General features: G+C 37.0%; 1 protein-coding gene across 3 annotated transcripts in view; it reads right to left on the reverse strand.

Moving 5' to 3' along the window:
• Positions 1-12,161, reverse strand: part of GALC (galactosylceramidase) — a 67,403-nt gene that overhangs the window by 17,103 nt on the left and 38,139 nt on the right. For all 3 annotated transcript variants that reach the window (XR_003682126.1, XM_028496287.2, XM_007121987.4), the window contains 5 exons: positions 11,117-11,272; positions 10,042-10,166; positions 8,547-8,674; positions 2,981-3,070; positions 2,173-2,259 (listed from right to left, as the gene is read on the reverse strand). Coding sequence is in view for 2 of the 3 variants with exons in the window: in XM_028496287.2 (XP_028352088.1) it covers positions 2,173-2,259; positions 2,981-3,070; positions 8,547-8,674; positions 10,042-10,166; positions 11,117-11,272 (586 nt within the window). In the remaining variant the exon portion in view is untranslated. The remainder of the gene's footprint in view (positions 1-2,172; positions 2,260-2,980; positions 3,071-8,546; positions 8,675-10,041; positions 10,167-11,116; positions 11,273-12,161) is intronic.

The raw sequence follows: 12,161 nt of genomic DNA on the forward strand, positions 1-12,161 counted from the left end.
GATCAGCTGGGTGCTTTGTGACCACCTAGAGGGGTGGGATAGGGAGGGTGGGAGGGAGGGAGACACAAGAGGGAAGAGATATGGGAACATATGCATATGTATAACTGATTCACTTTGTTGTAAAGCAGAAACTAACACACCATTGTAAAGCAATTATACTCCAATAAAGATGTTAAAAAAAAAAATAAGCTTAAGATAAGCCAAACTCATTTCTTTTAGAATTTCCTAACTACTTGTGAAGGACACACTCAATATCAAGGCCCTTGGAATCTTTTTTCTTAAGTTATTTATAAGACTTTATACAATTAAACATTCTAGAAAGGATATTAAAAGAATTTCTTGTCACAGAAGGAAGAAGGACTAGATGATCCCCAAATCTTTTTCCATTACTCTGTCTTTTCCATTAGACTGTACTATCCTTAAAGCCTGTGTATAATTCAATACATGTAACTAAGAGATCTGCTTATTTATATTTTAGGACTTTGCTAATGTAGAAAAATCCATAAAATCTTATTTTTGACTCAGCTATTAAACAGAGAAAACGTTTACTATATAAAAAAAGTCCTACTCATTACATGTTCAATACGTCTTTCAATTAACAAATTACATTTATGTCACATTTATGACCTTGGCATATAAAGCTATAATCTCATCTACAAAATGAGGGGAAGAAAACATACTTCATAGGGCTATTGTGAGGATTAAATGAGAAAATGTTTATAAAGTTCTAAGCTCAGTGAGTGACCTATGAGAAACCTTCCCTACATCATAGGTGTCCCATGTTTTACCATAGCAGGCCTCTGAAGACACTGAAGTCTTTTGCATAATTGACACAGGCACTAAACATTATGTCCACTTTATGAAATCTGAGTAGCTCTTTTTTTCTACTTTATATTAGAGGTTTATATCATATCTTTGCTTTAATAAATTGTTGGTCAGATCTATGAAATATCTAATACCATGTTCTGGCTTAGGAAGAACTCCAAATGATATTATTTTTCCTATGGGGAAAATCAGTTTTATTATGCTACTTCTAGCAATGTGTTGTGCAAAAATTAGAGACCATTCCTTTTTTCAAATTTAATATACAATGGGCGTTCAATTATTGATACTGACTAGTTGAGTCACAGAACTTTAATAATTACCATAAAAAGTAGCAGATTTGTGTCAGTTAGGTGAAGTGATGTGTTTGCATGGGCCAATTCATTCTTTGAAACTTTTACTCATGAGAAACCACCATTTGCTAAGCTCTACACTAGGCACCTGGGACAAAAAGGTATATAAGGCTGGGACCCAATCCTCGAGGCATCCAGCGTAGTGGGAAAGTGTTTACTAGGTAAGTACATATCCCTAGGTGGCTATGACCTAAGACTGGTGGGGAAGGCTTCAGAGGAATCAACACTTGGGCTGAGTCTTGAAGGATGACAAAGATATGAACAGAAGGCATTCTAGGACGAAGAAAAAGCATGTGCAAAAGTCACAGAAGTAATTAACTTGGCATGCCATACTCTGAAAAATGCAAGATGTTTAGTCTGTGAGGAAAGGTCAGTTTAGTAGGACATGCATCTAGAAAGGAAAGCAGTCTTTTACCTCATGAGGTGATAACGTGGGTCACATGCCACACTAAGGAATGTGAACTTATAGGAAAAATCACTAAGGCATTTGAGCAGGGACTGACAAAAATCAGGTCTGCATTTAGACGCATCATTCTGGTAGTAGTGTGATGGGTGGCGGGGAGACTGAAAAAACGAGATAGTTTCCGAAATCCGAGAGAGACATAATGAGGAACTGAAACAAGCAGTAGCCGACGGAATGGAAAATAAGGAATGGGTAAGAGAAATATGTGGGTGATATTGTCTATACTTGATCACTGATGGTATACAAAGGGTGAGTGGGAATGACAGTCTCAAATGAGACTCAAATTTCTGAATTGAGCAACCAAGTGATGGTTGGTCCCATTCACCAAGACAAACTAAATACCAAGAACGAACACATCTACCAAACCATTCTGCCTTGAAGAGGACTTCTATTTAAAAAAATGGGGGGCAAACTTTACCTCTATTATGTTTCAGCCATAAAATCAGTTATGAAATTAAAAATTAATTCATTAATCAAATTTCTGTTCCCTTTACTGTTGCAATGCTCACACTATAGGAATTTATTTAAAACTACCCATAGAGAATCCAGTTGTTTGAAAAGAAATCTCTCTGATGGTTTTCCAAGTTTAGTATACCACACCTGCAGCTCTGGTATTTCACTCTAAGGAGAAAACACAAAGAAAGCATAGTTGAGTGATTCATCGTCTCCTCTTTGAGGATTTCTAAAATCTGTACCAGCAAGAATGAACCAATGACAATGTGCATTCTATTTCTATTTACAGAAAGATCCACCTCAAATCTTAAATAGTAAACATTTTGAAAGTAGGAAGACATTATTCAAGCAAATACTTTATTTCCTAAAAATACTGCAGATTTTTGGCAAATGTTCAAAAAGATTTTAGTGTCTTTGCTTCAAAAATACTCATTATTATACCTATGTAAAAAGCTTTTGAAGAATTTTCTGGCATGAAAAAACAATTCTTACACGATTAGTAGAAAGAGCACTGTATTTCTGTATTCAAATCTAACAATAGGTAGAAATAACAAGAATCTTGTCTCTTTTTTTTGTACAGAGTACTGTAAAGATCAATATTTGAAAGTTCCCTCAACTGCACAAATGATGCTCTACCAAAAAGAACAACTTTCTTGCAAGTGACCTTTGTTAGGATTCTTCAAAACCACGAAGAGCATTACCTCCTAGTGGCTTCTGTATGTTTGACTAAAACTAGTCAGCAGACATAGGACACCAAGGCATTTACCCATTCATATGCAAACTCTTAATCACTTATAATGCAAGACTTCACTTAAGAACTGCTAGCCCGTGATAAAATATATAAATTCTCAAATCAAAATCAAAATAAAAGTTCCACTTATTTACTTACAAAAGAACCCTTAAGAATGAAGGTAGCAAATTGTTGTGAAACATTGAAATAGGGAAGAAGTGGCCGTATACACATGGAATGTTTATGACTCTGAGTAGAAAAAAAAAAGAATCATGTAAGTTATCTGAATGATATACAAGCCATTTTGGGGGGAAAAAAACAAACATTTAATGCCTATAGATTAACAGAAATGACACATAATAGGTGACAAATAACAGTTTATTTCAAACTTTTAAAGACTTTTTTCTTAAAAACCTTTATTGAATGTCTATTGTGTATGCCTAGTCGAAGTAAAACTCAATGGCATTTTGACTGAATCAAACTTTGAATTCCAGTCATTTGATCGCACACAGATTAATTTTTATGTTCTGTTTTCCATGTAATATACATCAAAAAAAAAAGTAAATCTTGGGACATTTTCACTGATAAGGCATCTCACCTATATATAACCTTCAAATACACAACTGAGGTCAGCTAAATACACATAACAAATCCCACTGCCAGCATCATTTTTTTCAAAATAATCACTACAATGGGCTGGGATCAAAAGAAGTCTGAGACATCATCCCTACCTTAGGGGATTCAACAATCACAGAGGACTTACAATATAAGGTTCTGGGAAAGGCTTTGTGGGAAAATTTTAAATTACAATTATAGTTAGAGATTTCAATACCTTTTCTTAATAACTGATATACCACTAGACAGAAGATCAACAAAGACACAGGTGATTTGAACAACACTACCAAGTAACTTGCCTGGACTGACATCTATAGATCACTTTATCCAGCAATTGCAGAATGCATATTCCTTTCAAGTGCACAGGGAACATTTACCGAAGTACACCATATTCTTAGCCATAAAAGAAGTCTCCATAAATTCAAAAAGATTCAAGTCACAGAAAGTCTGTTCTCTGACCACAATAAAACTAAATCAGAAATGAATAACAAAAATCTCTGGAAAAATTCCAAAATATTTAGAAACTAAATAACAAATTTCTAAATAATTCATGCCTCAAAGAAAAAAATTAAAATAAAAGGTGAAATTAGAAAGAATTTTGAGCTGTATGAAAAGCAAAACACAACACATCAGGATTTGTGGGATGCCACTAAAAGAGCAGTTAGAAAAAAATGTATAGCACTGAGCACCTAGATTAGAAACGAAGAAAGGATTTGAGACTTTAGCTTAAGACACTAGGAAAAGAAGAGCAAATTAAAACCAAAGTAAGCTAGGTTATATATGGGATTAAGAGATACGAACTACTGTGTATAAAATAGATAAGCAGCAAGAATATACTGTACAGCACAGGAAAATAGACATTATTTTTTAATAATTTTAAAGGGAGCATAATCTATAAAAATACTGAATCACTATGCTGTGCATCTGAAGCTAATATAATATTGTAAATTGACTACATTTCAATTAAAAATTTTAATTAAATTAAAAAAAAACAAAGTAAGCAGAGGAAAGACAATAATAGAGATGAAAGGATAAATCAAACAAAAACCAGAAAAACAAGAGAGAATAATTGAGAAACCAAAAGCTGACTCTTTGAGAAGATTAATAGAATTGAATAAACTTCTAGCCAGATTAATCAGGAAATCAGGATAAAAAGAAAACACAAATTGCAATTATGAATATTAAGAAAGGTGACATCAAAACAGAGTATATGGATATTAAAAGAATAGTGAGGAATAATATCAATAACTTTGTGCCCAGAAATTTAACAACTTAAAAAGACAAATTTCTTTGAAGACACAAAAACCCAGTACTCACTGAAGAAGACATGGACAAACTGAATAGCCCAATATCTGTAAAGGAAGTTGAAACTGTAGTTTAAAAGTTTCCCACAGAGGGCTTCCCTGGTGGCGCGGTGGTTGCGCGTCCGCCTGCCGATGCAGGGGAACCGGGTTCGCGCCCTGGTCTGGGAGGATCCCACGTGCCGCGGAGCTGCTGGGCCCGTGAGGGGCTTCCCTGGTGGCGCAGTGGTTGCGCGTCCGCCTGCCGATGCAGGGGAACCGGGTTCGCGCCCTGGTCTGGGAGGATCCCACGTGCCGCGGAGCTGCTGGGCCTGTGAGCCGTGGCCGCTGAGCCTGCGCTCCAGAGCCTGTGCTCCGCGGCGGGAGAGGCCACAACAGTGAGAGGCCCGCATACCACAAAAAAAAAAAAAAGTTTCCCACAGAGAAAATTGTGGTCCCAGATGGCTTTACTGGGAAATTCAAGTCGACCTGGGAGCTTTGCTCAAACAGGAAGTAAAAGCTAAGGCAGAGTTGTAAACTGCCTGCCTGTGTATTGAGGCATGCCTCGACTATGCACACAGAGCCCATCAGCAAAGGCTGGGACACTTGCTAGTTCTAAACATAAGGAAATCTGTACAATCATGATCTGACCATTAAGATAACTGAGCAGAGGCTTCAGTGGCCACAAATGATAAAGCTTACAAACTACAGAATTTGTTCAGGAAAGTCACAAAGCAAATAAACAGCAACAACCACAACAAAGAGCAACAACCACAAATGCTAGATAGGAGGAAGAATCTGATCTCCAGAGTCTCCATGTTATTTTATGTAATGTGTCTAGTTTTCAACAAATCATTATGAAATTTGCAGAGAACCGGGAAAGAATGGCCCATACACAGGCATAAAAGCAGTTGACAGAAACTATGTCTGAGAAACCCCAGTCATTGCTTATTAAATATTAGACTTCCTAGACAAAAGACATTAAATCAGGTATTGAAATATGTTCAAAACACTGAATGAATAATGAATAAAGGAGAGATCTGCTTCCAGAATGGCAATGGGAGGAGCTCCATGAACCTGCTCCCAGTGAACCTGGTGAAAATTATTTAAATAATAATTACAATAAAGTCTCTGGAAATGGTCCTAAGGCCATGCAACAAATACAGAAACATTTATTCAATAAAATCTACTAAAACTCATGGCATTTAAACCATGATCCACTCCCTCCCTGTCCCTCTCAGCCTAGAGTGACAAACTCCATGCCAAGTAGGTACAGCCAAGAACACAGGGTTGCCTCACTCCCAGCTCCCAGGTGAAGACAACAATATCTTCGTGAGAGAAGCAGAATGTCAGCATTTCTCACCCCCTTTCCCCTCAGCTACTTGATGCTGAGGACAAGTGGCCATGAGTGTGGCCAAGAGGCTGAGGGTTCCCTTCCTCTGTCCAGGTTCCATTCACAGACTCACCTTAAACAAGGCACACTGAGAATATGGGGGTTCCAAACCCCCACCCAGCACCATACTCCTAAATCAGAGGTGTCACTAAGAGAGAAACACACCCTTGTCCCCATCCCCAACTCCAAGCTGCAGCTCAGAGACTGTCCAGGGAGAGAGACAGGTCATAAAACAAAGAGTTCAGAAACTCTCCCCAAAGAAACTGATTGTACTTAATGCAGAGCATGGGGAAGTTCAAGAGTAAGGGTGCTCTTAAAAATAATGGACGTTTTGGTGGAAAGCAAATAAAAAGAGACTGTCAGCTTCATTAGATGCATAAGCTAAACCACTGCCCAGCTATTTTGACAGGGAGAACCACAAAAAAAGGAAGCTAAGAAGAACCCTCCTGATGTCAGAATAAACCTAAAACACTAACCTCAAAATACACCTCTGCAAATAAGCTGGAATTTAATTGGATCAGCTTATGGAGCAATTTAAGCCCCTGAGCATTGCTGAAAACAATAGAGGAATCCACCAGTAATTAGTGAGGCAATAACAGAGAGGTGCACCTGCCCAAAGCTGCATCTTCTAAGAAGCAACATTTGAGGCTTCTCAGTGTGGGGGTGGGGGAGTGGGGGTGGAGGGAATAAACTTCACTAAATTACTCCAGCCAATCACTAAGCAAACAAGCAAGGGAACAACAAACCCCAGGAAAGGAGGGAATCAGTACCCAGAGTTACCACAATATATTATATAAAAGGTCTGGCTTTCAACATAAAATTAGGAGACATTCAAAGAAACAGAAAAGTGTGACCCATACACAAAAACTAGGCAACAGAAACCTAGAAACCACCTGTGAGAGCAACCAGATGCTGGATTTAACAGTTGAAGACTTCAAAGTAACCAATATAAATACATTTAAAGAACAAAAAGAAACAAGGCTTAGAGAAGTAAAGGAAGATATAATCACAATGTCTCACCAAGTAGACAATATCAATTAGGTGACAAAAAAATTTTAAAAGAACCAAATGGAAATTCTGAAATTGAAAAATATAATAACTGAAATGAAAAATTCACTAGAGGGGTCAACAGTAGATTTGAAATAGCAGATGAATTAGAGGATTTGTAAACAATTGACAGAAATTGTGCAACCTGAGGAACTGAGGGAAAAAAAAAGGATAAAGAATAATGAACAGAACCTCAGAGAAATGTGGGATACCATTAAGTACACCAACATATATACAATGGGACAGTAGAAAACAGTGGAGAGAGAAAGGAGCAGAAAATATATTCAAAGAAAAGTAGCGGAAAACTTTCCAAATTTAATGAAAAACATTAATCTACAGATCCAAGAGGCTCAACAAACTCCAAGAGGAATAAATACAAAGAGATGCACATACAGACACCCAGTAAAAATGCTGAAAGTCAAAGAAAAGAAGAAAATCTTGAAAGGAACAAGATCATTTACAAGGGAACCTCAATAAGATTAATAGTTGGTTTGTTACCAGAAACAATGGAAGACAGCACATTCAAGGAAAAACTGTCAGCCTAGAATTTTATATTAAGCAAAACTACCTTCCAAAAAATGAATATCTCACTGGAATGCAGTTAATAGAAATCTGAAGTAGACTCTAATAAGTCAAGATTTCTACACTAAATCGTGGAACAACCACTTAAGAAAATAACTCACTAAAATATAGTAAAAAAAAAAAATTAAAAGAATTTAAATATTACATCACAAAATATTGACTTATTGCAAAAGAAAACAGTAACAGAAGAATAGATGAACCAAAATGAGACGTATGGAAACTAAAAAGTAAGCTGAAAGACGTAAATCCAACTATATCAATATTAACATTAAATGTAAATGGATTAAGCAATTGAATCAAAAGGTCAGACTAAATTTTCCAAAAAGCAAGATCCAACTATATGCTTTCAAAAAGAAAGAAAAACTTAGATTCAAAGAAACAAATAGAGGAGCTTGGATCAAGATGGTGGAGTAGGAGGATGCGGAGCTCACCTCCCCCCACAAACATGTCAAAAGTACATCTACCTGTGGAACAATTCTCAAAGAAAACTAACTAGGAACTGGTAGAAGAATTTCTATACAACCAAAGCTGCAAGAAGGATTTCCACGTAACTGGGTAGGATGGAAAAAAAGGCATACGGTTGTGTCCTCCACCCCTGGGAGGGATCTGAAAGGAAGAGAAGGTTTGCTCTCAACCTGGAGAGTGAGCAGGTCAAGCCACAGACTGGTTGTCCCAGTCCTGGGATCCTATGCAGAGGAGAAAAGCTCCCCTGGTTTTTTTTTTTTAAGAAGGTGTTCAGTTGTGTTTTATGCTATATTTTCCAATACTAACAAAGTGAATTAATCCAATAAAAACAACAAAGAATTACCATAGTTTCAACGATGATGGTGAGGTTACCTAAGCCATCCGTCAGAGCTACATAGCTTCCTCCTTTTTCTAAATGGCCAACTGTCTTCAGGTAATACCAACCTGGTTGAGTAAACTGAGTGGTATGAGCTATAGACAAGCAGAGAAACACCCAAATAAGATTAAAACTGTGATAATATGATTTTGTCAAAAAATAAAAAGCTGTTTACTGATTTGAGTCTGAAAGAAAACAGAACATGCCACCCCAAAATGTGCCACTTTAGCATGTGGATTATTTTGAGCTGATGGCAATCAAGACCTAGCAGACAAAAGAAAAACTTTTCTCTCTCCTTTAACTGCCTGAAAGAACTTAGATAGGGGACCTGGCACAGAAAGACAGCTACTACCAGAGACAACTTTGTATCTGAAAGATTCACCTGCATGGCAGGGCAAACATCTGCTCTTCTCTTCCTGTGAACTGCCCTCCTCCCCTTTGAAGCTCCAGGTCCTTATCCCATTCCTTAGCTCAGGATGGCATTATAAACCTCAATTGCCTGACTGCAAATTTGAGTCTCATATTTTTATGTACAAAATTAAATGTGTTTTTTTTCCTGGTGATCTGCCTTATATCCATTTAATTATTAGCCAAAGAACCAAGAAGGGTAGAAGGAAAACTTTTCCACCCCAAGTCTGATTGAGTCTAACAGCTATTTTCTATTTTGGAGAAGAATACTTGCCAGTCTCATGTTTCAACTTCTAGTTAAATGGTACAATTATGGGAATATTCTTAGAATGACTGGTGAAAATAAATGAACCACACTCTGTCAGTTCAAGACTACTGAGTAAACCTTTTTTTTCCCAAGAGTAAAAAATAAAGTTATCCCCTCCCAACTTTTGATGATCTCTATTTAACCCATCCTAATATAACTACAAAGAATATGGTTTTTAAAAAGTTAACAAAATATTCCAAAAACTAAGCTTTATGGTTTCAAACAAGTTGATTTCCACAATATGTATTTATTGGGCACCTCCAAAGTTGGTCCTGAAAATGTACTGAGCAATATTCCTTGTCCATTTTGGGAGGTGACACAATTAACTGGTGACAAAATGAGAAAAGTACATTAGTTCATGTAGATAATGTGGGACCAACTATTTCAACATTTAAGGGGTTAACCAACCAGGATATACAAATCCAACTTAACATTTCCATATTTTCGAAATAACAACCTGAGTTTAGAATAACATCATGGTTACATAATGTCGTGACTACAAATCTCCGAGAAAAATATATCAACTAAAAAAAAGCCTGGTCTTAGAATAACTGAGAATGGAATACAGAAAGTAGCCTAGTTACCCAAAAGATTCTTACAAAACACTATGACAAATCTTGCTTGAAACAGAGACACACTTAAAACTAACACACACGCACACACACAGTGTTCATGTAATCCCCTCTAAGTGTTTTCTGCTTTGTCTCTTAGGGAGTTAGGGATTGAGAGATGGAATCTGAACCATACCTGATATCCAGATAGGAGCTTCTACTACATAGTGCCCACTCCATGGCTCCTGAGCAGTCATCAGTCCACAACGCCCATATGGCAACTGTTCATAGTAACTAGCCACCAAATTCCAAGCAATTGTGCTAAAAGATTTGTTTGATAAAAAAGAAACACCAAAGTAGCTTGTAATAAAAATATAAATATCTACAAGCCTATAGTAAAAAAGACCTTATCAGAGTTTACACAAATATATGTAAATGACAAAAAATTACCACCCAAAACAAGAAAATATAAGTTGCCTAAAGTTCACCCACATTTTGAAAAATCAAGTGTTGGATGCATCTAAATATTTTTAATGGTGAATCATATAATAAAAAATACAAATGTATATGAGGTATACAATTTTACTGACGAATGGTGTAACCAGAAGATGAATCATGACCTACCAGTACCAGACATGTCACAAATGTGAGTCAAATATAAATAAAGGCTTTATCCATACTTGCTTTCCTTTTGACGGTCAGCATTCTAAATGCCCCAATTTCAAGACATAAGTTTATGAACTTCACTCTGAGCTGTTGCAAAGTTTTACAAATGAGAACTCTTAGAGTCAGACTGCCAGGGTTCAAATGATGGTGTAAGCAAATAGGGTAAGGGTTCCCCAGAGGAAGAGAACCAGACATAACTTTCTTGACATAAGAGAAGCCATTTTAGGCCTAAGCCATTTTGTGATCTAAGCCTGGCCACAACGCTTGCCCTTACAGAACAGGTCTCAGTAGTAAGTGATTTTAAGGGAATAAAAGAACATAAGAACAAACAGCTATTATCAGGCCAGGGAGATAACTTAACCATATCTGAGACAGTATATCAGACCTCAAATAAGCTTTATTATTTGCAGCTTCTTGCCTTTTTTTTTTTTTTTTGAGTTGACACAGCTTAGGTATAGATATAGGTATAGATAAAGAAAATAAGGCAAATGTTTACAATCACTGAATTTAGGTTGTGAAACTATGGAAGTCCATTGTACTTTTTTCTACTTATTGTGTTTTGAAATTTTTCAAAATAAAAACCTTTAAAAGTTTCTAATACTTACGCAGTCATGTAGCCATTGATATAATTCTGATTCAATATGCGACCCCAGCAGCCTGCACCCACATCACTATTTAAAGTGCTAAAATCTTCAGAAGACCAAAGCTTCTTCTCAGTCAACCTAGCATCCTTTACTGTACGGGTCCCAGGGTAATGAGCTCTAGAAAAGAAAGGGTGGGAGGAAATGTAAAAAGGTCAGAGCATGGCACTTATGTCTATTTATTGAGTGAATAAAAATACATATCTTCTCCAAGATTTCGATCTTAAAATAATGGGCAGCTTCCATGTGGCTGTCAGACTGTAAGCATCCTCTTCCCACCCTTGTGTCTCAGAACACCCTTAGAATGAGATAAACCTATAACACACAGAATGGGGAGGAAGATAGCAATGGATGAGAAATTTCTTTCTGGAAACCGTAACATGGAGGGAAGGATGTTGACAGGTGGAGGCAGCAGAAGAGGCCTAGAACACTCCAAAGATGAATGAGGTGGAGACAGGATTCAGACTTCCCAGGGGAAACAGAGAGCTTGGACAGCAGGAAGGAGTAAGAAGAAAACCAAAAATAAGACTAATGAGTCCATTATGTAATGTAGTATCTCCTCCCCTGCTCCCACCCTTCGTAGACAGAGAGGCATTTATTGTTTATTCCCAGGCAAAAACAAAAACACTAAAACAAACAAAAATGCACAGAGAATTCTTCTTTGAATAAAAAGAATAAACTATCTTGGGAAAACTAGAAGTTATTATCCCAGAGCAGTGTCGTTCTCAACTTGAATGCTTTTTGCCTGGTGGAGAAGGCAGGGCAGGGCAGGATTTGCTACTGGCATCTAGTGAGTAGAGGCCAGAGATACTGCTAAACATCCTGTAACACCTGTGACAGGTCCCAACAACAAAGAATTATCCAGTGAAAAATATCAGTAGTGCAGAGGTTGAGAAACCCTGCCCCAGACTAATGAACCCCTCCCTTGTTCTAGCATTTGAGAGGAGTCAGCCTAAATATAAATGTATATTTATTGTCCTAAGAGTAAAATACTGCCATAATGATGATT

This window comes from Physeter macrocephalus, chromosome 11, assembly GCF_002837175.3.
Source record: "Physeter macrocephalus isolate SW-GA chromosome 11, ASM283717v5, whole genome shotgun sequence".
Lineage (NCBI taxonomy): Eukaryota > Metazoa > Chordata > Mammalia > Artiodactyla > Physeteridae > Physeter > Physeter macrocephalus.